Source organism: Parasteatoda tepidariorum, chromosome 12, assembly GCF_982258835.1.
Source record: "Parasteatoda tepidariorum strain Cologne lab strain chromosome 12, Ptep-v5.0, whole genome shotgun sequence".
In the NCBI taxonomy this organism is placed as follows: Eukaryota; Metazoa; Arthropoda; class Arachnida; order Araneae; family Theridiidae; genus Parasteatoda; species Parasteatoda tepidariorum.
In genome coordinates, this window is record NC_141766.1 from 41,880,740 (window position 1) to 41,907,551 (window position 26,812).

General features: G+C 30.4%; 1 protein-coding gene across 1 annotated transcript in view; it reads right to left on the bottom strand.

The window, feature by feature from the left end:
* LOC107440367 (pancreatic lipase-related protein 2-like) overlaps nt 1-26,812 on the bottom strand; it is a 141,609-nt gene that overhangs the window by 12,748 nt on the left and 102,049 nt on the right. Inside the window, exon 9 of the mRNA XM_043048725.3 lies at nt 2,227-2,439. Within this exon, the coding sequence (XP_042904659.1) occupies nt 2,227-2,439 (213 nt within the window). The remainder of the gene's footprint in view (nt 1-2,226; nt 2,440-26,812) is intronic.

Consider the following 26,812-nt stretch of genomic DNA (forward strand, 5'->3'; position numbering starts at 1 on the left):
GTTTAAAATAAATTTCAATAAAGCCTCTCTAGTTTAACAACCGTTCGTTTTAAAACAATAATTGTCTTAATCATGCTTAGAAAGTATAATTTCAAATTATGCTTTTTGACATTTAATAGTAGCTACTCACATGCGTACATCACATCTCAAAGCTTTGAAGCTGGATGCTAAAAGGTGACCAGCTTCTTTTATCAATTGATGTTTTTGATAAAATAAAAGCTTTTAAATTTTAAGTTATTTTTTTTTTGCAACTTTAGTACTAAACTGTACAATAAAATTTTCAAAAATTGAGTTTTTTCACAATTGGTTAGGATAAAAAATATTTGCAATAACGTTGAAAGTTTTCAGGAGGCTGTGAATAATTTGTGCAACAATGATTTTCCTTTTAACTTTTGTAGTGTCAATTTTTTGATTAAGAAAATGATTGAAGAATACTAGATTTTTATTTCTTTTAACAGGGCGCAATTCAAGTCTTAACTGAGCAGCCCCAGTTAACCCTTTCGCGCCGACTGTTACAAATACGTGCCAGCATAAAACCGTATCAATCAGGGTAAAAAGATAAAACTGGTAATCAAAGCATTTCTTTAGCAGTTTATTTGTGGGCGGAGTTATAATTGTTTGATTTATTTAATTCACCATTACTTTGTTCAAAATAAAACTATTTAGTTATACTTTGAATTAACATTGATTATATATATGATTAAACTAACAATAATTAAAGTAAAAGCAAAGTAAGAAAGTCAAATTAGAAACGACTTCATTTAAGTTACCGTTTTTTATTTAATTACGTCCTGATCTTGATTTTGTACGAATGCTTTTCTGAATCACCCGTCCCCAAGGGGTTAAGCATTATATTAATTTGTTACGTAATCCTCTCTTTTACCTTTCTTCCCTTTGTTTTTCAATCTGCGCATTTTAATAGAAGGCGTTGTTTTCATTTGTTTTAAGTATTTCCTTTGCATTTAGTTTGCTTGTGAAATCGCTGTTTGACCGGTTTAATGTGAGTTTTTATTTTCTCAAGTTCTTGTTTGAATTTCTTTTCTGAATGGTTTTATGTATTTCATGTATTTTTTCCTGGATATATACAAAACCTTCGTGATACTGAGAGAGTTAATTTGGCATTCGTCCTCTCTCTCAATAGAAAAGGTTTTGTTTTATGGCTACCTAGGCCGGTACCCCCTGAAGACGTCGGCTTCGGTGGTCATATTTTTATTTTACTTCCATTGATTTTTAATTGCTTCAATTATTCTTAATTTTGAAAATTCTGCTGCTTTTAAGCGCGTTTTTTTCAAAGATAGCTTTGTTAATTTAGATTATAATATTTTGTATCATTTTACTAATGCCTTGGTCAAGTGCTAAATAAACAAACAAATAGATCATATATACAAATTTTTTTAATTATTGATTTGTCTTTGTAGGTCTAAAATTCTTTTGGAACTTTAAATTGAAGATTTAATACATCAAAAGAGTAAATTGTTGCTAAAAATAATTTTAAAAAAACTTTCTCAACTGCTGTAAAAGTTGGCAGCTACGATCTAGTTTCACTTTTTTTAAGACTTTATACTTGACATCAATTTTAAATGTCATGATAAACTATTTTAGCACTTTAAACTTCTGTTTCTATTTTTAAATTGATCCATTGTCAACTCTGTTGATGCATATTTGAAAAAATTTGGCGACCAGGTGTTAGTTTTAGAAAATGCATAAAAATGATAATATATACAATTGATTTTGCAATTGATAGCATTTATAAAATTTATTTTATAAAAGAATATATTTTATTTACTTAGCTGATTGATTTCTTTCCGTATGCCTATTTAAATTTCAAAATTAATTTGATTAACCCTTGATTTTGAGTGAAATAACTGACCCATTAAAGAATTAAACAAATCCTCTCGTCGATGAACAAAATGAAATTTATATAAAACATTTGTTTGATAACAAAATAATACATTGGATTTGTATGGGAATGATCTACGATGTAGAGATTTGCCTCAAGGTAGTCCCATTAATAAGTAATTAGTAAAGTCAAAGAATTTCATCAAATTCAATTCCGTTGTTGGTTTATGGTTCATTTTGATAATATTTGCCTAAACAGGGAACTCTGTGGCAAAATTTTCCCTAAACAGTGCAAAAAGTTTCATTTTTACAGTTAATTCAATACTAAATATGCAAAGAATTTTGCTAAACAGAATGACAACAAGAACTATTATTTTGTAAACTTACCCAGTAGAAGGATCAAAATTTAGTCGGGTGACGTTTATTCTTTCAATATTGACATTCGTACTTCTAAAATGCCAAACAGCCTCACCGAGATGCCAACGTTCATCGTAAGAGCCATTTTCTTCCCATCTTATGGTAACATTTTTTATTTCCCCTATATTCACATGGGAGGTTATCAGAAAAGTATATTCTTCACCGTTATTCATGCTGTAAAATCTATAATTAAAAAAATATACATACATTTAGAAACATTTTAAAATGCTTGAATTTTATTTAAAAATGTATACTTATAATTTTTTAATTTTCTGTTATCCTAACTATTCTTTTACATGCCCACCTGGACTAACGTCAATTCAGGTGTATTAGGACAGATTTGTTGGGCACTCTTTCAGAGACACCATATTGAGTGTGCCGACCTTGTCCCACAGTAATGATAGGTATAGTTCGTTCACCAGGAGTTGGTACTTGACTCCACCTCCTCGGACGCAGAGTTCATTTCAGAGCGGGGAAGTAAGAGGAAAAGCATTTCCCCGCTTGAAATCGAGATAACCTCTAACGCGCGCAAAGCCTCCACACGGTTTTTTATAGGTAGTCCAATCAGACCACTATGAAGGCAAACCAGTTTACCAAAGACCTCTTTAATAGAAAATCTAGTAAAAATAAAAAAGTGTTAGCAAATATATGTCTAAAAGTTTTTTTTAATTTATGAATGTGATTAGTTTGTCTTATTTACTTGTTTACCACTACAGATTCAATTCTCAAACATATATGACAAATTCCTCTCAGTCACTTCGTAGAATTGGGTTTCATGTTCTCAAACTGTTCACTTTTTAAATAGTCTGCACAGACTACTTATAAGAAACCGTGTGGAGGCTTTTTGATATAGAAGGTGATGGCCAAACACAAACAGTGAATTCTTTTTCAGTCACTTACTTCGCTTTATCATCAGCTATTATACCTTTCGTTATTCTAGCAAATTTATGTTTAAAAACTTTTTCCCTGCAAAATATCTCAAAAAGAACAAACTATTCTATAGAAAGAGAGAAATATCAACAAGTTTATAAAATAGAATGCACATGTTCAAAATATGCACATGAAGATTGCGAAATAAATATTTTTGTCATACGATCGCCAAATAGCAGCCTTGTTCACATTCTTCTACCCAAAATTGCGAAATAGTATCATCCGATACCACGTGATGAAGGCGGAACCGAGAGCCAACTCCTGGTGAACGAACTATAGTACAGAGAATGAAAGAACATCCTTGCCTTGTCCGGGATTCGAACCCAGAAACTTTCTGATTTCAAGGCCAGTTCCCTGACCCCTAAACAGTCCTGTCGGCTTATCATCCTAAGTATTTGAAAGTGTAAAAAACTTATGTAGTTTTAATGCATTTAAGAAAAATGTTTTTTTTAATGCATCTCTTATGTTGAAAAGGATAAATGTGAATAATTAATTTTCTTCGCAACTTAAGCACAATATTTATTGATTCTTTTCTAGTTTGAGGGTAATATTTAAAAAAAAAATTTAGAAAAGCTGTTTTGTTGCTTACTAGTTTTTTTTGGTGAGATTTGCTAAAAAAACTTTTTTTTACAAACTGTCGATTTGCTCATAAATAGGATCAATGACGTAAACGGAAGACATGCATTGCATTATAAAAAGTTGCTTACCTTCCCTTCTGTCTTTTTGTTGCTATCGATCTAAACTTAATACAAATGATGTCTTATTTACTGATTTCTTTTCAAGTCTTGTGTATAAGAAATTATATTTTGGTTTTTTTATAGTATAGAAATTTTTTGGTGTGATTCGTTAAAAACTTTTTTTTTTTCTAGCTGTCATTTTGGTCGTAAATATGATCAATGACATAATCGGAAGACATGCATTACGGAAAGTTTCTAACCTTCTTTTCTGTCTTCTTGCAGTTAATGACGTAAACTTTATGCAAATAATGTTTTATTTACTCATTTGTTTTTAAATTTTGCGAGTTAAAAATTATATTTTGTTTTTTTTTCTTTTTTCTCCAAAAAATAAAAAGGAAAAAAACTAGAGCAGAAAAAAATTTAAATGGAAATTGAAGTAAAAAGCTGTAATCTTTGATCAAAAGAAAACGGTGAAATAAAATAAAATAAAATAAAAAACAATATCCACCGAAGCTTTCAAGCGCAAAAAAAGTTGGTATTTGTTAATTAAACTATAATAACTTTTAATTTTCTTTACAAGACAAAATATGAGATACATAAAGTAGTTTGAAAAAGTAGCAGTTTATTAGTATATTATAGCAGTACATTTATAATATATAATTATATTAATTCTATCATATGAGTTCGATCATATTAATTCTATCATATTAGTTCGATCATATTAATCCTATTAAATTTCAAAACTTATTCATATTAATAACACACATTTATGTTGTTGAATATTAGAACACATTTTGTAACATAAAACATATCTATAACGAAGAATATTTACTTTTATACCTACACATTATATGGGCATAATCGACAAAGCAACAAAAACTTATATCTTTTTTTATTATTAAAATCTATTTAAACATTTCAGTAAATCTTACAATCGATTTTAACTTCGTTTTACACATTAATTGTTAAAACAGCAATCTTTAAAGCAAGAAACATGTAGAAAAATGGCATGTACTTGAGTTAAAATGGAAAAAAAAAAGTATTTTTTTATTTTACTGAGTAAAAAGGGAAGTCTGGCAGCAAAATCAATAATGTGCCAAGTTTTGAACAGTAGTTTTGTTTTGTTCCTTGTGTTTTCAGAAAGAGAAAACATGTTTCTTTTCGCTGCTTTTTTTATAAGTTTAACATAAATTGAGAATTTATTTATTTTTTCTTTGGGACAAAAATGCATAAATTAAAGTTTACTACATTAAATAAGATTGTGACGTTTTTTTGTATAGTTTTTCGGCCCATAAACGATAATTATTTTACTAAAAAAAGAAACAATCACTTCCACACATTCTTTAATCAACAAATAGAAAAATAAAATGAAGCAACTACGAGAGAAATTAAACACGGGTTGGATAAAATGAACGCTACAAGTCTTTATTTTTATGAAGATTTTATTTTCAGAGAGAATTAAAATTGATATGTCAAATTCATTTAGTTTTTTTTTTCAATTGAAATTATTTCCCTGAGACACATTTAGTTTCATTGTAATCATTTTTGCATACATTTCAGCACTGATTTTAAATAAATATTTAAATTTTTTGGGATTTATAAATGTCTAAGATTGTTTAGGGATTTGTAAATGTCTATGTGTTATAAAGGTTTCTGTTTTGCACATAGTAAAGTAAGGGATGAGAGCAATTAACCATAGAACGGGAAGTACCAACCTGTGATTTTTCTTGTGTAAGGTTATATGTTAACTGGGACTTATAAAAGCTCACATAATAAAAAAAAAATATTTAAATAAATAATTCCAAGAAACTGAAGCGGTAAGATATTTCTTGATTGAAATTTCTTCAAAAAATTGCAAATTGGATATAATAGTCATCATCTTTCAAGGGCTCTAAAAAAAGGCATGCATTTTCAAGACTTGCCAGACCTGAACGAGAAGAAGCAAAGTGATTTGGAAAAAAAACATTATTTGCCAATAAAAAATGGAAAAATAAAAGTTAAAAACCAATACTTAAAAAATTATTTTGCTGTTCAGAAATCTGAATCCTTTGGAAAAAAGGTATGTTTATTCGGAAAACGTACGTTTCAGTGACTTATTTCTCAACTTAAAATATCATCTGCACTTACTAATTATCATATTTACGGTCAGCCCCTGGAACTATTAAGATTAAGTCCTAGTAAGTGAGAAAACGATAGTTAAACCAAATGTAATTCAGTGTAGTCCATTTTTTAGCACTGATAAACATGTGCCATAGTGATTTTGTTGAGCAGAAATTCTGTTCATTTTCTACGGTGCTATTACTATGAAACAACATTTTAATGCAATGGACCTTAATTTTATAGTATTAATGATGACTGGACACCAATAATGCAGATTTCAAAGATTAATTAGGGCAAAAATGAGATTCATTAATGAAGTTAAGTGCATAGAAGAATGGTGCAGAGAAGACCAAGGTACAGTTGTAGACCAGAAATTCTGTTTATGTTCTAAGGTGCTATTACTATGAAGTAACATTTTAATGCAATGGACCTTAATTTCATTGCATTAATGATGACTGGACACCAATAATGCAGATTTCAAAGATTAATTAGGGCAAAGATGAGATTCATTAATGAAGTTAAGTGCATAGAAGAATGGTGCAGAGAAGACCAAGGTACAGTTGTAGAGCAGAAATTCTGTTTATGTTCTAAGGTGCTATTACTCTGAAATAACATTTTAATGCAATAGACCTTAATTTCATTGTATTAATGATGACTGGACACCAATAATGCAGATTTCGAAGATTAATTAGGGTAAAAATGAGATTCATTAACGAAGTTAAATGCATAGAAGAATGGTGTAAAGAAGACCAAGGTACAGTACCCCCAGAGGTTTTGATTTGCTATTGGAACTTGGTGGACTTTGTTATCTCACAGATTGAAGTCAAAGCGTTCGTAAGTCAAAGTTAATGTCTGAAAAAATATCACAGTATATAATTTTTATTTTTCATTTTAAATATTTAAGAAAAATACGCCACCGAATTCTAGGGAATTTTCCAAGTAAGGAACTAATTATATTGCATAAAACTAAAAAACGTAATTTCGTTATTTTAAAACGAATGGCAGATAAATTTCCCTGATAACAATGAGAATACTAAAATGAAAAGAAAAAGGAAAAAACCTATAAAGACTTAACTGATTGAGAAACTAAGGTTAATAACAAGGCAGATTGCGTCCATTGTTTCGAGAGCATTTTCGATTAAAATTTTTAGCACTTTTTATTTTTATCAATCGATGAAAGAAAAAAATATAATATTCTGGATTATTTTATTTGAAATGATCTATAAAACACTTCGACATACTTTTATTTTAATTTTTATTTGCAAGAAATTTCTCCTGGCCTAAACTTAATGGGCCATATTTAGAGCAATTTTCATATAAAAATAATATACAAAGAAATAATATATTCAAAAAGTGTGATCTAGATGGTAAAAACTTCCCTTGTAAAGAAAGAATTTCTGAAAATAAATTTAAAGTTAAATCTAATTATTTCGAAACTGGAATTCAGATATTAAATAATATTTAAAAAAAATATGTCCCCCATATTTTTTCATACTCATTTTATTATATTAATAGTTCATATTTTCAAACTTTTAATAACAAGCATAATAAATTTCAAGTATTTGAAAAATATATTTAATAAAACAGCAAGACAATCATGTATTAAAGAATATTTATAATAGCATTACTTTTCATTTTTAATTTCTTTAATTATTTAAAAGTTGCAACCGTTAGGAACTAGGAGTACTTTTAATAGTAAAAATAATATTGCCAAACATATGCTTTATGTCAGTAAAGGAAATTTAGATAAGTAAGCATTGCTGCACAAATATAATTAAGCTGAAAAGACAACTTTGAAAAAGGATAGGAACAAAAACTATCTTTTTAATTCTCACATTTGAAATTCTTAAAAAGGATAAAAATTGCAAGGATAACTAGAATATAGGATATAAGATATCTTCCTAACTATAAGTACAATTTTCTTAATATAAAAAACACTCTGATATATATTTATAAAACCCTAAAAGAAATTTCTGTAATTTTTAAGGCAATTCAATCTCTCAAAACCTAATGGGCAATTTTATGTACTTTAGGATAAATTATTGAATGATAAAAAAAATGGAAAGAATTATGTTCCGAAAATTTTATTTTCTCATTTATATAAAACTAAAAACATCGAAGTAAAAGAAACATGATCTTCTGTTTGTCCTTTTAATAGAAATTTATAAAATTATATTATCAAGAAGCAATTAATAAAAAAGTAAATTTGTATTTAATTTGATTTTATTTAAGTTCATTTTAGCAGAGATAAGTTATGATTTAAACAACAAAATAATAATGAAGCATTAAAAAATAACTGTATAATAACTAATAATAAAAATAAAAATAAGCAATAAATTAAAGTAAATTAAAAATTATTTAATAATATGCATTTTAATCGATATTTCTTTTTATTTATTTGAAACTAGTAAATACATAGCTCTCTATTGAACGTTATTTTAAAACAATAGGATAGTTTTGTTTACTATAATACATCAATAATATAAGTAATCTTTTGATCTGAGTCAATATATAGATAGAGCTTTATAAAAAAAAATTAGTGGTAGGTAAGAAATAGTTTCCGTTTTTTTACCCTTTGTAGTGGTAAAAAGACAAAAATTGATTTTGATTACATCATACCTACAAAAACCCTGCTTCTATATATCTTTTTTTGGCTATCGCAAAATTTTACAATTTCTGTTCCGTCAGAAAATATTCATTTCAACATGAAATAATATCTAAGCAATAATTATGAAATGAAAACATTATATGGTATATATACAAACAACTATAATAGGGTTCATCACGATATCGAATCTCTAAAATCGAAAAATTTTCCAAAGTGAGTGAATAACTTGCCTACAATTCCTTAAAAACATTTCTCTCCAAACAGTGAATTAAAAAGCCATCACTGTATCAGCTAAGGAAAAAAAACACCGACTGCTCAGTTTTTCTTTAAACTTTTTTTAACCTTTCTAAATATTTAATTACCTGATTGGTACACAGGGTACTTCAACTTAAATGTTTGGATATTATTTCGAGATAAGCTATTTTCAAAAATATGAACATTCACCAAAGAGAATCGACAGCGTAAGGCATCTGTTCTATTAAATTTGATTACCTACTTGTTTTATCAGATTGTCACTGACAACGGAAGTCCTCCCGTTTCGTCCCTTGTCTTTTATTGAATTTTAAAAAGCACTTTCTTACCAAATTATAGTTTAATTCTATTCGATCTTATATATCAATAATTTTACGATAGATGTGAACATATGATTTTCAGACTAAATCTCAAAATCTGAGGGATTCAACATTGTCAGATGTATATTAGTACTCTCAACAAACTAAAAACTCAGAAAAATAAAACCGCAATATATTTAGGAGAGTTCCTTTTTTCAAGGACATTCATTGTGGTGGGAAACTTATTTCAGTATTTTCATTTATCTGTGTGAATTAAAAGATTCTCAGATACCACAATGATTTAGTTATTTCTGATTAGATCTAGAATTATAAGGAGCAAGTACTTTTTGATCATCAATTATGTCTTTCATTTTTCAAAAATCAGTTATTGTACATATCAAATCATATTTTATCTTTATTTTTAATTTAAGTCTACCATCAATATTTCTAGTGTTATGTAAAAACGCCAATTTGTCATATTGAATTTTTTCATTGTTTTATTATTTCACAAGTAAACGGCTTGATTTTTTTATGGCCACCACAAATCATTAAAACATGCTAGATGGTGCCACTAAGGCTTTGCAAAATTTATGTAGAATCTTCATGATTTTGAATCCCGATTTTCTGTATATATGCTATCATCAATGTTTAATGCTCAATTCCAAATTACTAGTGCAATTAATGTAAATATCACAGATTAAGCTCGTATTTCATGTATATCCATCTAATCATTGCTGTATTCATTTTTCAATGGCAATTAATGTAAATCTCCGATCAAGTTTGTACATACTTCTACTCATGGTTACTTTATTATAATGTTACCACATTGTTACATAATTCAAAATGTTTTATTCACTGTATATAATTTTCATGATGAATGGGGTAGGGGCCGCTGCGCGACCTAGACACCCAGTTTTGTTTAAATAAAGAAAAAGAAAGAAGTACTTTTTGATCTATCAAAGACTTTTTAAATGCTCTAACTGTAGAAAAACCAATTAATTTCGATAATATATTATACCACTTTTTCCATAAAACCCCTTTTTGTATCATTTCAATATATATATTCGGGATAAAACGGGTTAATATAATGATAGGAAAATGACCGTTATTGGTAGGTGGGGTGTGGCATCACCTCCTACGTTAGAAAGCCTCCTCATGGTATTTTAAAAATTTTCTGCGCAGACTATCTAAAAAGTGAACCAGTTGTGTGCTTGAACCAACTTTCTATTTCAATAAAGTTTTTATTGGAATTACATACATTTGCAGGCTCATTTCAGGCTTTTAAGCCCTTGCCAAATAGAAGCACAGATAGCACAATACAGAGAAGGACGGCACGAAGATACATCCAGGGTGTGGCACCCCCTACCCAAGCCGCATGTGTGTTACACAAAGGGCGTCACACGAGGAATACGAATACGCAATGAAAGAGTTGAGAAAATAGACATGGGTTAACCCGTTTTGTCCCGACTTTATATATTGAAATGATACAAGAAGTGGTTTTAAGGAAAAGGTGGTATAATACATTATCGAAATTAATTGGTTTTTCTACTGTTAGGGCATTCAAAAAGTCTTTGATAGATCAAAAAGTACTTGCTCCTTCAATTCTAGATCTAGTCAGAAATAACTAAATCATTGTGGTATCTGAGAATCTTTTAATTCACCCAGATAAATGAAAATTCTGAAAAAAGTTTCCAACCACAATGAATGTCTTTGAAAAAAGGAACTGTCCTAAATATATGACGCTGGGCGTTAACCGGTTAAAGAATTGGACAATTTTAAACAAAAAGTTCAAAAATAAGTGGATATGCAAAACATATAATTTACTGTGCATAGTTGTAAATGACCAAAAAATTTTAATTATATTGAGAAATATTTATATTTTATTTCACCACTCGTTGATTTAAATTACAGTTAATGTAATGAAAGGAAAACGACTGGTTTTGAATATGGTGACAGTAAGGTAGTTCTCTAAAATATATAGAAACTACTATTCGTAGTAGTAAATGATAAAAACAAGAGAAGTTATATTTTTAATTCCTACCATTCAGATTTATATTACTGTGAATATAAGGATAGGGAAATGACTATTATTGGCAGGTGGGGTGTGGCATCGCCTCTTACATTAGAAAGCCTCCTCATGTTTTTTTAAAAGTTGTCTGCACAGACTATCTAAAAAGTGAACCAGTTGTGTGCGTGAACCAAATTTCTATTTTAAAAGAATAAAGTTTTTATTGCATAAGATATTTTAAATGACTAAGTGCTTATATTATTTCAAACAGAAAGTTAAAGTATTCGGGGTTTAGCGGGACAACAGAAAACCTGCTCTTTCTACTTCTGCTTCCGAGAAAGTACAATTTCGTCCTTCGGTTATCAAAATAACGTCCCCTGCTTCTTCAAAGTAATTTTCTTAATTATCGTTTCTATAGCAGCTGATTGTAAAAGTGCAACTTTTATGAGAAATGGAAAATACTGATGATAATTCATAAATTATGTATGCACCGTAGATTTTTTCTTGCTATTAAAATCTTTAATATATCTCTCATTTAACACTACGTGAGGGAAAACACTGATTTTTAATGTTTAAAATTTCATTTTATAACCGTCGTCGTACAACCGACACAATTTTGAGTTTCCGACTAATGTTAAACACCGCAAGATTAAAGAAGCTTTCTAATACAGACCTATTACTTGATATGAGACTACATAACCCCATTATATCAATCCTAACTCTCAGATCACATCCTTTCTAAACATTATCAGTAATTATCCCCATCCCTATATTATTATGGATACTCCAGAGAGGTGAATGGACCTTCATGAGATCACCGATACGGGAGTATCCACACTTAACTTAAGACTGTTTTTATTGAAACTAAATCATCAGAAAATTATGAGTAATTTTGTAAATATTCTTAATAATTTCGACGTTTTATTCCGCAGTTAAGTTCTAAAGAAATGAATAACCATTTAAAGTTCCGCTCCTGATTTTCTGTCACAGGATATAAAAAAATAATATTTTAATAAACTAGACAAAAGAAATATATTTAGGATCTATCAAACATAACCACTGTAACGAATACAAAAAATGGAGTGAACTTTCTATACCAGCATAGACTAAACGAATTAGTAAAAGAAACGCCCAAAGAACACAGGCAACGGGATTAAAATGATGGAATAAAAAAGTATCATGAGCTGGTTACTATAAACAAGTAATATTGCTTGAACGAAATATTTGTGGCAAGAATTGAACTAATATGGTATTCCACAGCATAACTTAATACACCGTTTCTGAATCGGGGAGAGACATTAGAAAATCTAGCTGATCAAGTTTTTTTTCCAGTATTTAATGAAATTCATTGAGAATAAAAAGTTGTGGATTGAAAATTTTACTTTTTCAACAAATTGCTTTGTTTCTTTGTAAACATAGAGTAACCAATTTTCAGAAAAATTTAGAAACTAGTAGAAAAAAATCAGACAAACAAAATGTTTTAACCAATCATTCTTTATATAAACAATTGCTGCAACTGGCCAAGAGAAATTGATTGGTAAACTTAATTAATTGATTAGGCTTTAAAATCGACTACACTATGAAAATTAAATTTACCTCATAAAAGTTTCCACCACTTTTTACTTTTTAAAGACCAATGCTGCTTATTGCTTCTATTATTCAATAGGAATTTTATTCCATTTATAATGGCCTTACTAAATTTAGCAGCACTTTATACAAAATATTGCATGTCAACAGCAACAAATAAAAGACCCTCCATCTCAGAGACAATTTGAAGTGAAAAATAAAATGTCGAAACAATTAAAAACTCGACAACTCTAAATGAATAAAAACTTGAAAACTCAAAATGATTAAAAACTCGAAATGAATAATAACTCGAAAACACTTCATTTAGAATTTATGAGCACTGGCTTCTATCACAGACAGTGGATCTGAGAAAGGAACAGTGGATCTAATAAGCTCATAAAAAATCCTCATAAGTAACCAACCTCGAAGTAGATTTTGTTTTTAATATTCTTCATAGGCAAACAGGCTCGTGGTATACAAGCGTGCGAAGAAAGACAGCGGTAGTCAACATTTCTCAAATGTAACAGAAAAAATTTAAAGTTCATAATTTAAAAAAAAAAAAAAAAAAAAAAAAAAAAAACTATATGCGCTAAAGAAGCTTTTATATGTTTAATCATTAGTTAAAATGACTTTCTAAATAAGAAATTCTTTCGACTACCGTGACTTTTTTCGTGAATTTCACCGTATAAACTAACATACCGTTCCTGATTCATAGAGTAAACTACATGTCCTACGGTTGGTCACATTTTTTCTCTCCAGCATTTAATGAACTTCACTGAGAATTAAAAGTGGTGGATTGAAAACTGTAAAATTTCTAAATAAAATATTCCAGTTAGTAAAAAGCAATTGAACTTTTTGCTTTTTTTTATTAAAAATGTATATCTCGAGAACTACTGAAGGAAATTCAAAAATAACAAAATAAGTTTTATATAAGGTATATATACCAAAATAGGTTTCTTCGTGCTTCCTTTGAGAAACTTCACTCGACTTTTACTACGCTAGGCATAAACAAACATGCTGTGCTGAATATTATTTCGACTAATGTTTGATATTACCTCAGAGATGTCAACTACTCCGGACATGCCAAAATAATTAAAAAAACGGTAAATAATTACAATGCAAATTTTGCAAATATTTGATTATTTTTGCCTTCTTCTTAAAAGGTATAGCATGAAATAAATACTACAAAGTGGTGAATTATAGAAGCCTATGAATTATTTAGAAATAGTGGTAGATAAAAATCTACTAAATTGAATTTATTAAACCAAGAATCACAATTGATAAACTACCACTTGAAAAAACATATTTGCTGCCCGGAGCAAGTTGGCATCTCTGTTACTTATCTCATGTCCATTCAACATTTATTGTAATTCGCTGAAAATAAAAAGTGGTTGATATGAAAATGGTAATTTTTTTAATTACGCTTAAATCTTTGTAGCCACATTTCAGAAAAATTAAAAACTGATGGAAAGAAATCAGCAAAACCAATGTTTCAGCTTATTACTCTCGAAACAGGATATTTTGTTTCGCTGTTTCGATCCCGTTGAAGTTCCTTCTCTTGTCATTTCAGTGTTTTACTTTTAGATATTGAAATTAAAAATAAAATTCAAAAAATATTTACCAAATATGCAATACATTCCATTAAAATTGTACTGTAATATTCTTTCTGCAATATTCATTTTTCTAACTTTCGGCTGTTAAGTTTTAGCAGATTACAATTTCAAGGCATTTTTTTTTTGAAGACAGGAATTAATGGAAAATAATTTTAAAACCTTACAACGTGGAGGTGCTTCGCACGTAAGTCCTTTTTTAATTGTTTACCAAACTTTACAATCTTAATCAACAACATATTATCATTAACGTAATTATATTAATAACGGAATACAAAGAAAGACAATTTTCATTAAAAATAAATCATCAAAAAATTGTAGGTAATTCCGTAAATATTCATAATAAATTCGACAACTAAGTTTTTAAAACTTAATAACCATTTTAAGTTCCGCTCCAGATTTTCAGTTGAGGGAAATAATAAAATAATGTTTTAGTTAACTTCACAAAAAACATATTTAGGATCATTGAAATATAACCACTGTAACGAACAAATAAAAAATGGAGAAAACCTTCTATATCAGCTTAGATAAAACGAATTAGTAACGGGTACGCTAACAGGACAAAAGCAAAGGGAACAAGATGATGGAACAGAATTACAATGAACCGGTTACTATAAACCTTTAGCCGGGAATATTGCTTGAACAAAATATCTGCATACCCTCCAACTGCTACGGAATTTCCGTAGTTTCAGAAATCTTCTTTTCAGACGGTAGCAAAATTAATGTCTTAATATTTTAAAAAAATTAATTTTAGCGTAACTTGTCCACTATTACTTATAAAAGTGCAGTCCATATGGCTAGATTCTTAAGTTCTGATAAAGGTTTTACGAGAGATCCATTTGCTTTAAATATTTCTACTTTTGTTCGCTACCACTAGAAAGAATTATTTTCAAAATCCTCACAAGTCGGAGGGTATGTATCTGTGTCAGAAAAGGACTTGTAGGATCACAGCATAAACTAATACACCGTTTCTAATTCGGGCGCACGAGTTCCGCAAGCAAGCTGACCTGTTTTTTTCCCAGTATTTAATGAAATTCATTGAGAATAAAAAGTGGTGGATTGAAAATTGTAATTTTTCACGAAATTGCTTTGTTTCTTTGTAAAGAAAGAGTAGCCAATTTTGAGAGAAGTTTTAAAACCAGTAGAAAAAGGTCGAAGAAACAAAATGTTGTAACTAATTATTCTTAATATCTAAAGTACTTTAACCCTTTCGCGCCGACTGTCACAAATACGTGACAGCAAAAAACCGTATCAATCAGGGTAAGAAGATAAAACTGGTAATCAAAGTATTTCTTTAGCAGTTTATTTGTAGGCGGAGTTATAATTTTTTGATTTATTTAATTCACCATTACTTTGTTCAAAATAAAACTATTTAGTTATACTTTGAATTAACATTGATTATGTATATGATTAAACTAACAATAATTAAAATAAATGCAAAGTAAGTCTGTCAAATTAGTAACGACTACATTTAAGTTACCGTTTTTTATTTAATTGCAACTTGATTCTGATTTTGTACGAATGCTTTTCTGAATCACCCGTCCCCAAGGGGTTAAACCAAATGCTGCAACTGGCCAGGAGAATTCTTTTAATTGATTTGGTTTTAAAATTGATTACCCTTAAGAAAATTAAGTTTACAAGGGTGCCAGCAGAATAATATAAAAAGGTGGGGGGGGGGGCAACCCTCTAACAAACTAATCCCCGCCAAAAAAAGAACAAAAAAAAATTAAAAACATTCTGTTATTACATTTTGTTTTGTTATTTATTACATATACTATCATCTCTTAATATTTTTCAATTTTCATTTCTTCATTTCTTCATTATTAACCGGTTAACGCTCAGAGTCATATATTTAGGACAGTTCCTTTTTTCAAAGACATTCATTGTGGTGGGAAACTTTTTTCAGCATTTTCATTTATCTGGGGGAATTAAAAAGATTCTCAGATACCACAATGATTTAGTTATTTCTGATTAGATCTGGAATTATAAGGAGCAAGTGCTTTTTGATCCATCAAAGACTTTTTGAATGCCCTAGCAGTAGAAAAACCAATTAATTTCGATAATATATTATACCACCTTTTCCATAAAACCACTTTTTGTATCATTTCAATATATAAATTTGGGACAAAATGGGTTAACAAGATATTTTTTTTAAAAAAACGTACGAATTTCTCGTACTTGCAAATTTTGCCTCAAGAAACTATATTGATGGCATAGCAACTGACTTTGAAACACAAATAACTACAAAGAGTAGTTTCGTATACTAACGTGCTTGTGGCTGACAAAGAAGGTGGCGTTCAAAAATTGATTCGAGACAAATATCCTAAAGCTGTGTTCTTTCATTGTGCCAATCATGTATTGAATCTCGTGATCAACGACTTAAACCGCGTTAAGGGAGTACAGAATACTATAGGAGCAACGAAGGAAATTATTAGCCTTTCAGAGAAAGTACGTTGAGACGGAAAAAAATTCCTAAAATTCCTAAAAAATTCCGAATTAACAACTCAGTGAAACACGTTGGTCTGAAAAGTACAAGAGTACCAGACGATTTTCTGAAAAGTTTGTTACACTTATAAAAGCTTTTGAGGGCCTTACAGAACGATCAGCATAGAGAAATATCACGGCGGTCGGCTGCCGCTGCAGTGTTTTCGATGTCAGAGTTTCGGTCACACTCAACGCTCATGCTCCTCCAGCCCAAGATGCATGAAATGTGCCGAAAGGCACTATTCATTCCAGTGCAGAAAGAGCCGAGAATCCCCAGGTAAATGCTGCAACTGCATGCAAAACCACACCTCAAATTTCACGGGGTGCGAGGCCCGCCCCAGTCGAAAGAAGAAAACGACCAAGAACACGCCTTCTTCTACAGCCCACAGACTTGTTAGCCTCATCAGTGAACTTAAAGACTTGCTGAAGGACCAAGACGTGCTGCATCTTCTCACAACTTTAATCCAGGGGATTTCCCCATCCAACTGATGTACTACTGAATCAACTCATACCTCACCTCATCATGGACTTATTATCTGATCCTAACTTAGAACTTTGAACTGTATATAACCTCTATTCTAAATGCCAAAACAGTATAGATGAATCGGTTGGAAGCGCTTCGCGCTTAACGCCGAGATTCCACTCATATCAAGCAAGGCCTTACAGAAAAAGCGGCAAACAAAAACACCAAAGTGAAAGCTAATATACTTTTATCAGTTGCTACAACGTCAACATACACTGTATCACTTTTCGCTATTGCTACTTATTATGCCAAGCTTGAGCCTGTGTGCAATCAGTTGCAAAAAATAAACACAGATCTAAAAGAAGTAACTGATTATGTAGTCAAATTGATAGATGTGCAGCTAATTCATCAAAACAATGCTCCTGAAGAGTTTACTGCAATTTCCACGAAAGCAGAATACATTAGCAAGGAATTAAGCATAGAAATGAATCGACCTCGAGTGGCATCTAGACAAGTTTATAGATCGAATGTGCCTCCTGAAAACGCAGAAGAATTTTTCAGGAGGTCAATCTTTATTCCTTATTGACTCCATTATATTCTCTTTGCAAGAACATTTTTCATCTACACAAATAAAATCATTTTCACTCTTGCAGCTTTTCCCGAATACGATGAACAAACTGGACAAAGCGTCATATCTTGAAGTTTTAGAAGATGTATATACTATGAATAACGATCTGCTCTCATCGAATTTCATCACTGAAACTACAACGTGGTGCGAAATGTGGAGGAATAGTGAAAATTCTTACGAATCTCACGAATACATCGATTTAGTTATTGAGCCACACCGTTTTATCCAGCTGTAGCGGAGGCAATCAAAATTGGCCTAACTCTGCCAGCTACTACGTGCACTATTGTAAATGCGAAACATCAAAACATGAAATCAGTCTACAATGTCTCACGAGAGATTATGTAGTTTATGCATGCTCAGTGCGCATAAGAAAAGAATCAAAGATGACTCAGAATTAATTGAAAACGTTATAAACAGATTTGGACAGCAAACAAGAGGATTATAATTCTTGCTTGATTAAACAATTCTTTAATTGTTTATGTATCAATGATTATGTTATGTTATGTATCAATGAACAAATAAATAAGGAAATATCATGAACTTTCTATATCAAATATGCATATACAAATGTGCATATACTATAATATGCGTATACCAAATATGTATATATTATTTGCAATACTTTGAAACAACATTTTTATATTAACTTATCAGCATGGAGAATCGAATTACTAAAGAGTGAGGTAGGCATGCAAGACTACCATGACTTATTACAGTTGCAACATATATCAATTTATAAGTCCTTTGAGAAAACGAATATTTTACTCTTAACACGTTCACGCCGGGGTGACCCACCGGTGGGTCACGCTAGATTGTCTCATCTTAGCAGCGCACCGAAGTAAAAACTGGGAACAATAAATTTCGTTTTTTAGTTTTTTTCTTTGAATAATAAAAATCCGTAACTACCAATTGTTTTTAACGGATGCAATTTTTAGATTGAATTGCTTCTTCCCCGTGATAAATTTTCTTACAGTGAATTGTTATTGTTGAGAATAGATTAACTCCTCCCGAATATTATCTAATATTGAAATAGTTCTTCTACCAGTATTTTCTCTTTTCCCGTACCAGAATTTTCACTTCTCTCGGCGTGACCGTGTTAAAAAAAATAACACCATACCTGCCAACTTTTAATCCCTTCCATTATCATTTTTCCCAGTGGTATTAAAATGGAATTAAAACTTCAATTTTAAGCGAACAAATACGTTGTATTTGAAAAAACTTAATTTAACAACTACGATAGTAACGCACATTAATATATGTGCTTAATTTTTGTAAGAATAGTGGTGATCAAAATCATCTAAAAATTAAGTTTATAAAAGAAAAAATAGTATATACTTACTACCACTTTAAATATGAAAATAAAATCTTCCGGAAAATCCGGAAGAGTTGGCAGGTATGTAACAGATATATCTTAAAAGATTTTTTCTCGTTTCCTAGAAAAGTCTCCTGTGCCTGAAAGCCTCCACACGGTTTCTTATAGTTGGCCTAATCAGACTACTACAAAGGTAAACTAGTTTACGAAAAGAGCCGTTTCATAGAAAATCTAATACAAATAAGAAAGTGATAGCAAATATATATCTAAGAGTTTGTTTATTTCTCGTCTACCACTACAGACTCTTTTCTCAAATATATATTAAAAAAAATCCTTCAATTACTAGTAAAGTAGAATTTTGGTTCATGCGCATAACTGGTATTTCTTTCTTATATAGTCTGCGCAGACAAATAATAAGACACTGCGCGGGGGGGATTTCTAATGTAGAAGGTGATGCCGAATTTCTCCCTATACTCAATCCTGGAGTTGCCTTGCGTACCGGATTAGGTTCAAAATCACAAGGCTACGAAGTAGAACATTAATAGTCATAAACCCATAAAATTGGGTCGGCTGTTCAACGACGGCTATAAAATAAAATATTCAAAGTCTGGGACCAGGATAGCCTGGTTGGTAGGTCACTCGGCCCTTGTCCAAGAGGTCGTGGGATCGGTCCCTGCCGGTCGAAGACTCCCAGTATAGTATATGGTGACTGGTGCACGTTAAATCTACAGAGCCACAAAATCCTCCATGTTCCCATAACAAACCATATCTCGGGGGGTACTGATCCAGGAGTTTCCTTTCCTTCTGGATTGATTCAAAATTATGAGGCTGTGGAGTAGAACTTTATTAGTTGAAAGCCCAAAACTGGGTTGGCTGTTTAACGACAGTTATGAAATAAAATATTAAAAAACTATTTTTTAACCTACTTAGAAGTAGGATCATGAGTATAAACTTAATGTCCACTGCCACTTCCGCCATTTCTCTCACATTTACTGCCACCATATCTATCTGCCAAAGGCTCTGCCACTGAGGAAGTAGTGAGATGTCAGCTTCGCGGTGGGGGAATCCGTAACCAACTTCAGTCTAAGTCAAAGGTTATTGCCGTTCGGAATGGTTTTTTATTATCAGATTACACTCCTTTGCAGATATTCCATCTGCTTTGGATTTGTCAAAATATTTAAAAAAAAATACACTAGAGAACAACAAAATAAAATTTTCGGATTATCAGTTAGTTTTACCACCTTTTGTGTTACACTGATACAAAAAGGTACATTACATAAGCCTTTGGATTATTTAGAAGCAGTCGAGAGCAAAAATCATATAAATCGAATTTGCAAAACCAAGAATTTAACGGAAACAATCTTCATTAGTAAACATGCTCGCTGTAAACAAGCGTGCGAAAGGCTGCAGTAGACAAAATTTCTCAAGTGTAGTACGAAAACTCAAAAGTAAATAAAATGGTTTTAAAACTATACGATTTGATTAAACTCTATGTATTGATTAAACTTTTTTATGTTAAGTCATGCGTTAACCCTTTCGCGCCGACTGTCACAAATACGTGACAGCAAAAAACCGTATCAATCAGGGTAAGAAGATAAAACTGGTAATCAAAGTATTTCTTTAGCAGTTTATTTGTGGGCGGAGTTATAATTTTTTGATTTATTTAATTCACCATTACTTTGTTCAAAATAAAACTATTTAGTTATACTTTGAATTATCATTGATTATATATATAATTAAACTAACAATAATTAAAATAAAAGCAAAGTAAGTCTGTAAAATTAGTAACAACTACATTTAAGTTACCGTTTTTTATTTAATTGCAACTTGATTCTGATTTTGTACGAATGCTTTTCTGAATCACCCGTCGCCAAGGGGTTAAAATGACTTTCTAGACATTTTGTTCTTATTTTCTTCAAAGTCTAACGTTTTTATAATTTTATTTTTATTTGTTATTAAAGATCTTCATCATGGGTTAAAATGACATTCTAAATAATTTTATTTTATTATTTAAAGTCTTCATTGATAAACAAGCTCACGGCTTTTATGGTATTAAAAATTTTCTTCAGTAAACAAGTTGGTGGTTATTTTTGTTATTTAAAATTTTCAAAAGTAAACAGGCTAAGTAAGCAAGCTTGCGAAAAGCAGCTATAGTCCACGTTTCTCAAATGTAACAAGAAAAATAATAAGTTAATGTAGATATATTTTTTTAAGCTGTATGCACTAATTAACCTTTTATATCTTAAATCATAGGTTAAAGTGACTTTCAAAATAAAAAATTCCAATTAGTTAAAAGTAATTAAGTTTTTTGCACATATTTATTTAAAATGTATATCTCGGGAGCTATTGAGGGAAATTCAACAGAGAATTTTGGTAGTAAGTGAAACAGCAAATGTTTTTTTAAAAAAAACTGCTACATGTTAACAACAAAATAAAAATGCTGTGCATATATATTTTTAAATTTTAAAATTAAAATAAACTTCCTTTGCACAGTTAAAAGAAAAATAGTACTAAATGGGGAATTTGTTAAAGAATCCAAAGGAAAAATGTTCCAAATAACTTTAAAGGAAGAAAAAATCACTTTAAAGGAAAAATAGTTATAATAGAATTTTCAGTGCTCGATGCTTAATTTTTAACCCTATGCATACCTGCCAACTCTTCCGGATTTTCCGGAAGATTTTGTTTTCATATTTAAAGTGGTAATAAATTCATACTATTTTTTCTTTTATAAACTTAATTTTTAAATGATTTTGATTCCCACTATTCTTACAAAAATTAAGCGTATATATTAATATGCGTTACTATCATGGCTGTCAACTTAAGTTTGCTCATATTCAACGTATTTGTTTGCTTAACCCCTTGGGGACGGGTGATTCAGATAAGCATTCGTGCAAAATCAGAATCAAGTTGCAATTAAATTAAAAACGGTAACTTAAATGTAGTCGTTACTAATTTGACAGACTTACTTTGCTTTTATTTTAATTATTGTTAGTCTAATCATATATATAATCAATGTTAATTCAAAGTATAACTAAATAGTTTTATTTTGAACAAAGTAATGGTGAATTAAATAAATCAAAAAATTATAACTCCGCCCACAAATAAATTGCTAAAGAAATACTTTGATTACCAGTTTTATCTTCTTACCCTGATTTATACGGTTTCTTGCTGTCACGTATTTGTGACAGTCGGCGCGAAAGGGTTAAAAGTGAAGTATTAATTCTATTTTAATACCACTGGGAAAAATGATAATGGAAGGGATTAAAAGTTGGCAGGTATGCCCTATGCATTCTGATGTCGCCTCTGAAGTTCCACTAACAGCCACCACTCTCAAATTAAAAACTTTTGTTCTTTAATAATTAGTAACCGCATTATTTTACAAACTTTATAAATTAGAAAAAAAATTTGTATAAGATATTTTAAATGACTAAGTGCTTATATTGTTTCAAACCGAAAGTTAAAGTATTCGGGGTTTAACGGGTCAACAGAAAACCTGCTCTTCCTACTTCTGCTACCGAGAAAGAGCAATTTCGCCCTTCGGTTGTCAAAATAACGTCCCCTGCTCATTCAAAGTAATTTTCTTTATTATCGTTTCTATATAAGCTGATTATAAAAATGCAATTTTTATGAGAAACAGAAAATACATACAGGGATAATAATTCATAAATCATGTATGCAGCGCATATTTTTTTTTTGTTATTAAAATATTTAATATATCTCTCATTTAACACTACGTTAGGGAAAACATTGATTTTTAATCTTTAAAATTTCATTTTATAACCGTCGTTGTACTACCGACACAATTTTGAGTTTCCGTTACGTTAAACTAATGTTAAACGCCTCAAGATTAAAAGAAGCTTTTTAATACAGACCTACTACTTGATATGAGACAACATAACCCCATTATATCAATCCTAACTCTCAGATTACTTCCTTTCTAAACATTATAAGTAATTATCCCCATCCCTATATTATTATGGATACTCCAGAGAGGTGAATGGACCTTCATGAGATCACCGTTACGGGAGTATCCACACTTAACTTAAGACAGTTTTCATTGAAACTAAATCATCAGAAAATTGTGGGTAATTTTGTAAATATTCTTAATAATTTCGACGTTTTATTCCGCAGTTAAGTTCTAAATACTTAATAACCATTTAAAGTGCCGTTCCTGATTTTCTGTCATGGGAAATAAAAAAATAATATTTTAATAAACTAGACAAAAAAATATATTTAGGATCATTCAAACATAACCACTGTAACAAATACAAAAAATGGGGTGAACTTTCTATACCAGCATAGACTAAACGAATTAGTAACGGGCAACGGGAATAAAATGGTATCATGAAGTTGTTACTATTAGCAAGTAATATTGCTTGAACGAAAGATTTGGAGCAAGAATTGAACTAGTATGGTGTTCTTCAGCATACCGTGATTATTTCCTTGAATTCCACAGCATAAATTAATACACCGTTTCTAATTCCGGGGGGAGCAAGTGGAGTTCTAGCTGATCAATTTTTTCCCATTATTTAATGAAATTCATTGAGAATAAAAAGTTGTGGATAGAAAATTGTACTTTTTCAACAAATTGCTTTGTTTCTTTGTAAGCATGGAGTAACCAATTTTCAAAAAAACTTAAAAACTGGTAGAAAAATATCAGAGAAACAAAATGTTTTAACCAATCATTCTTAATATAAAAAATACTTGTAAAACAATTGCTACAACTGGCAAAGGGAAATTGATTGGTTAACTTAAAAAATTTATATGCACTAAAGAAACTTTTATATGTTTAATCATTAGTTAAAATGACTTTCTAAATAAGAAATTCTTGTTAGCTAGATAACTGTGTTGAAAATGGACAAAGATATTTTCTAGACTACCGTGACTTTTTTCGTGAATTTTACAGCATAAACTAACATACCGTTTCGGATTCATAGAGCAAACTACATGTCCTACGGTTGGTCACGTTTTTTCTCTCCAGCATTTAATGAACTTCATTGAGAATTAAAAGTGGTGGATTGAAAACTGTAAAATTCTAAATAAAATATTGCAGTTAGTGAAAAGCAATTGAACTTTTTGCTTTATTTTATTAAAAATGTATACCTCGAAAACTACTGAAGGAAATTCAAAAATAACAAAATAAGTTTTATATATGGTATAAATACCAAAATAGGTTTCTTCACGCTTCCTTTGAGAAACTTCACTCGACTTTTACTACGCTAGGCATAAACAAATATGTTGTGTTGAATATTATTTCGACTAATGTTTGATTTTACCTCAGAGAGGCCAACTACTCCGGACACGCCAAAATAATTAAAAAACGGTAAATAACCACAATGTAAATTTTGTAAATATTTGATTAGTTTTGCTTGCTTTTTAAAAGGTACGGCATGAAATAAATACTACAAAGTGGTGAATTATAGAAGCCTATGAATTATTTAGAAATACTGGTAGATAAAAATCTCCCAAATTGAATCTATTAAACGGAGAACCACAATTGATGAACTACCACTTTAAAAAATATATTTGCTGCCCGGAGCAAGTTGGCATCTCTGTTACCTATCTCGTGTCCATTCAACATTTATTGTAATTCGCTGAAAATAATAAGTGGTTGATATGAAAATGGTAATTTTTTTAATTACGCTTAAATCTTTGTAGCCACATTTCAGAAAAATTAAAAACTGATGGAAAGAAATCAGCAAAACCAATGTTTTAGCTTATTACTCTCGAAGCAGGATATTTGGTTTCGCCGTTTCGATCCCGTTGAAGTTCCTTCTCTTGTCATTTCAGTGTTTTACTTTTAGATATTGAAATTAAAAATAAAATTAAAAAAATATTTACCAAATATGCAATACATTCCATTGAAATTGTACTGTAATATTCTTTTTGCAATATTCATTTTTCTAACTTTCGGCTGTTAAGTTTTTGCAGATTACAATTTCAAGACAGGAATTAATAGAAAATAATTCTAAAACCTTACAACGTGGAGGTGCTTAGCACGTAAGCCCTTTTTTAATCAACAACATATTATCATTAACGTAATTATATTAATAACGGAATACAAAGAAAGACAATTTTCATTAAAAATAAATCATCAAAAAATTGTAAGTAATTCCGTAAATATTCATAATAATTTCGACGTTCTATTCGACAATTAAGTTTTTAAAACTTAATAACCATTTTAAGTTCCGCTCCTGATTTTCAGTTAAGGGAAATAATAAAATAATGTTTTAGTTAACTACACAAAAAAAACATATTTAGGATCATTGAAATATAACCACTGTAACGAACAAATAAAAAATGGAGAAAACCTTCTATATCAGCTTAGATAAAACGAATTAGTAACGGGTACGCTAACAGGACAAAAGCAAAGGGAACAAGATGATGGAACAGAATTATAATGAACCGGTTACTATAAACCTTTAGCCGGGAATATTGCTTGAACAAAGTATCTGCATACCCTCCAACTGCTACGGAATTTCCGTAGTTTCAGAAATCTTCTTTTCAGACAGTAGCAAAATTAATGTCTTAATATTTTAAAAAAATTAATTTTAGCGTAACTTGTCCACTATTACTTATAAAAATTCAGGCCATATGGCTAGATTCTTAAGTTCCGATAAATGTTTAATGAGAGATCCATTTGCTTCAAACATTTCTACTTTTGTTCGCTACCACTAGAAAGAATTATTTTCAAAATCCTCACAAGTTGGAGGGTATGTATCTGTGTCAGAGAAGGACTTGTAGGCCCACAGCATAAACTAATACACCGTTTCTAATTCTGACGCACCAACTCCACAATCCAGCTTACAATGTTTTTTCCCCAGTATTTAATGAAATTCATTGCGAATAAAAAGTGGTGGATTGAAAATTTTAATTTTTCACTAAATTGCTTTGTTTCTTTGTAAAGAAAGAGTAGCCAATTTTCAGAAAAGTTTTAAAACCGGTAGAAAAAAGTCGAAGAAACAAAATGTTTTAACTAATCATTCTTAATATCTAAAATACTTGTAAACCAAATGCTGCAACTGGCCAGGAGAATTCATTTAATTGATTTGGTTTTAAAATTCATCAAAACAATGCTCCTGAAGAGTTTCCTGCAATTTCCACGAAAGCAGAATACATTTGCGAGGAATTAAGCATAGAAATGAATCGACCTCGAGTGACATATAGACAAGTTTATAGATCGAATGTGCCTTCTGAAAACGCAGAAGAATTTTTCAGGAGGCCAATCTTCATTCCTTATTGACTCCATTATATCTTCTTTGCAAGAACATTTTTCATCAACACAAATAAAAGCATTTTCACTCTTGCAGCTTTACCCGAATTCGGTGAACAAACTGGACAAAGCGTCATATCTTGAAGTTTTAGAAGATGTATATACTATGAATAAAGATCTGCTCTCATCAAATTTCATCACTGAAACTACAACGTGGTACGAAATGTGGAGGAATAGGGAAAATTCTTGCGAATCTCACGAATACATCGATTTAGTTATTGAGGCCACACCGTTTTATCCAGCTGTAGCGGAGGCGACCAAAATTGGCCTAACTCTTCCAGCTACTACGTGGACTATGGAATGCGCTTTTAGTACAATGCGAAACATCAAAACATGAAATCAGTCT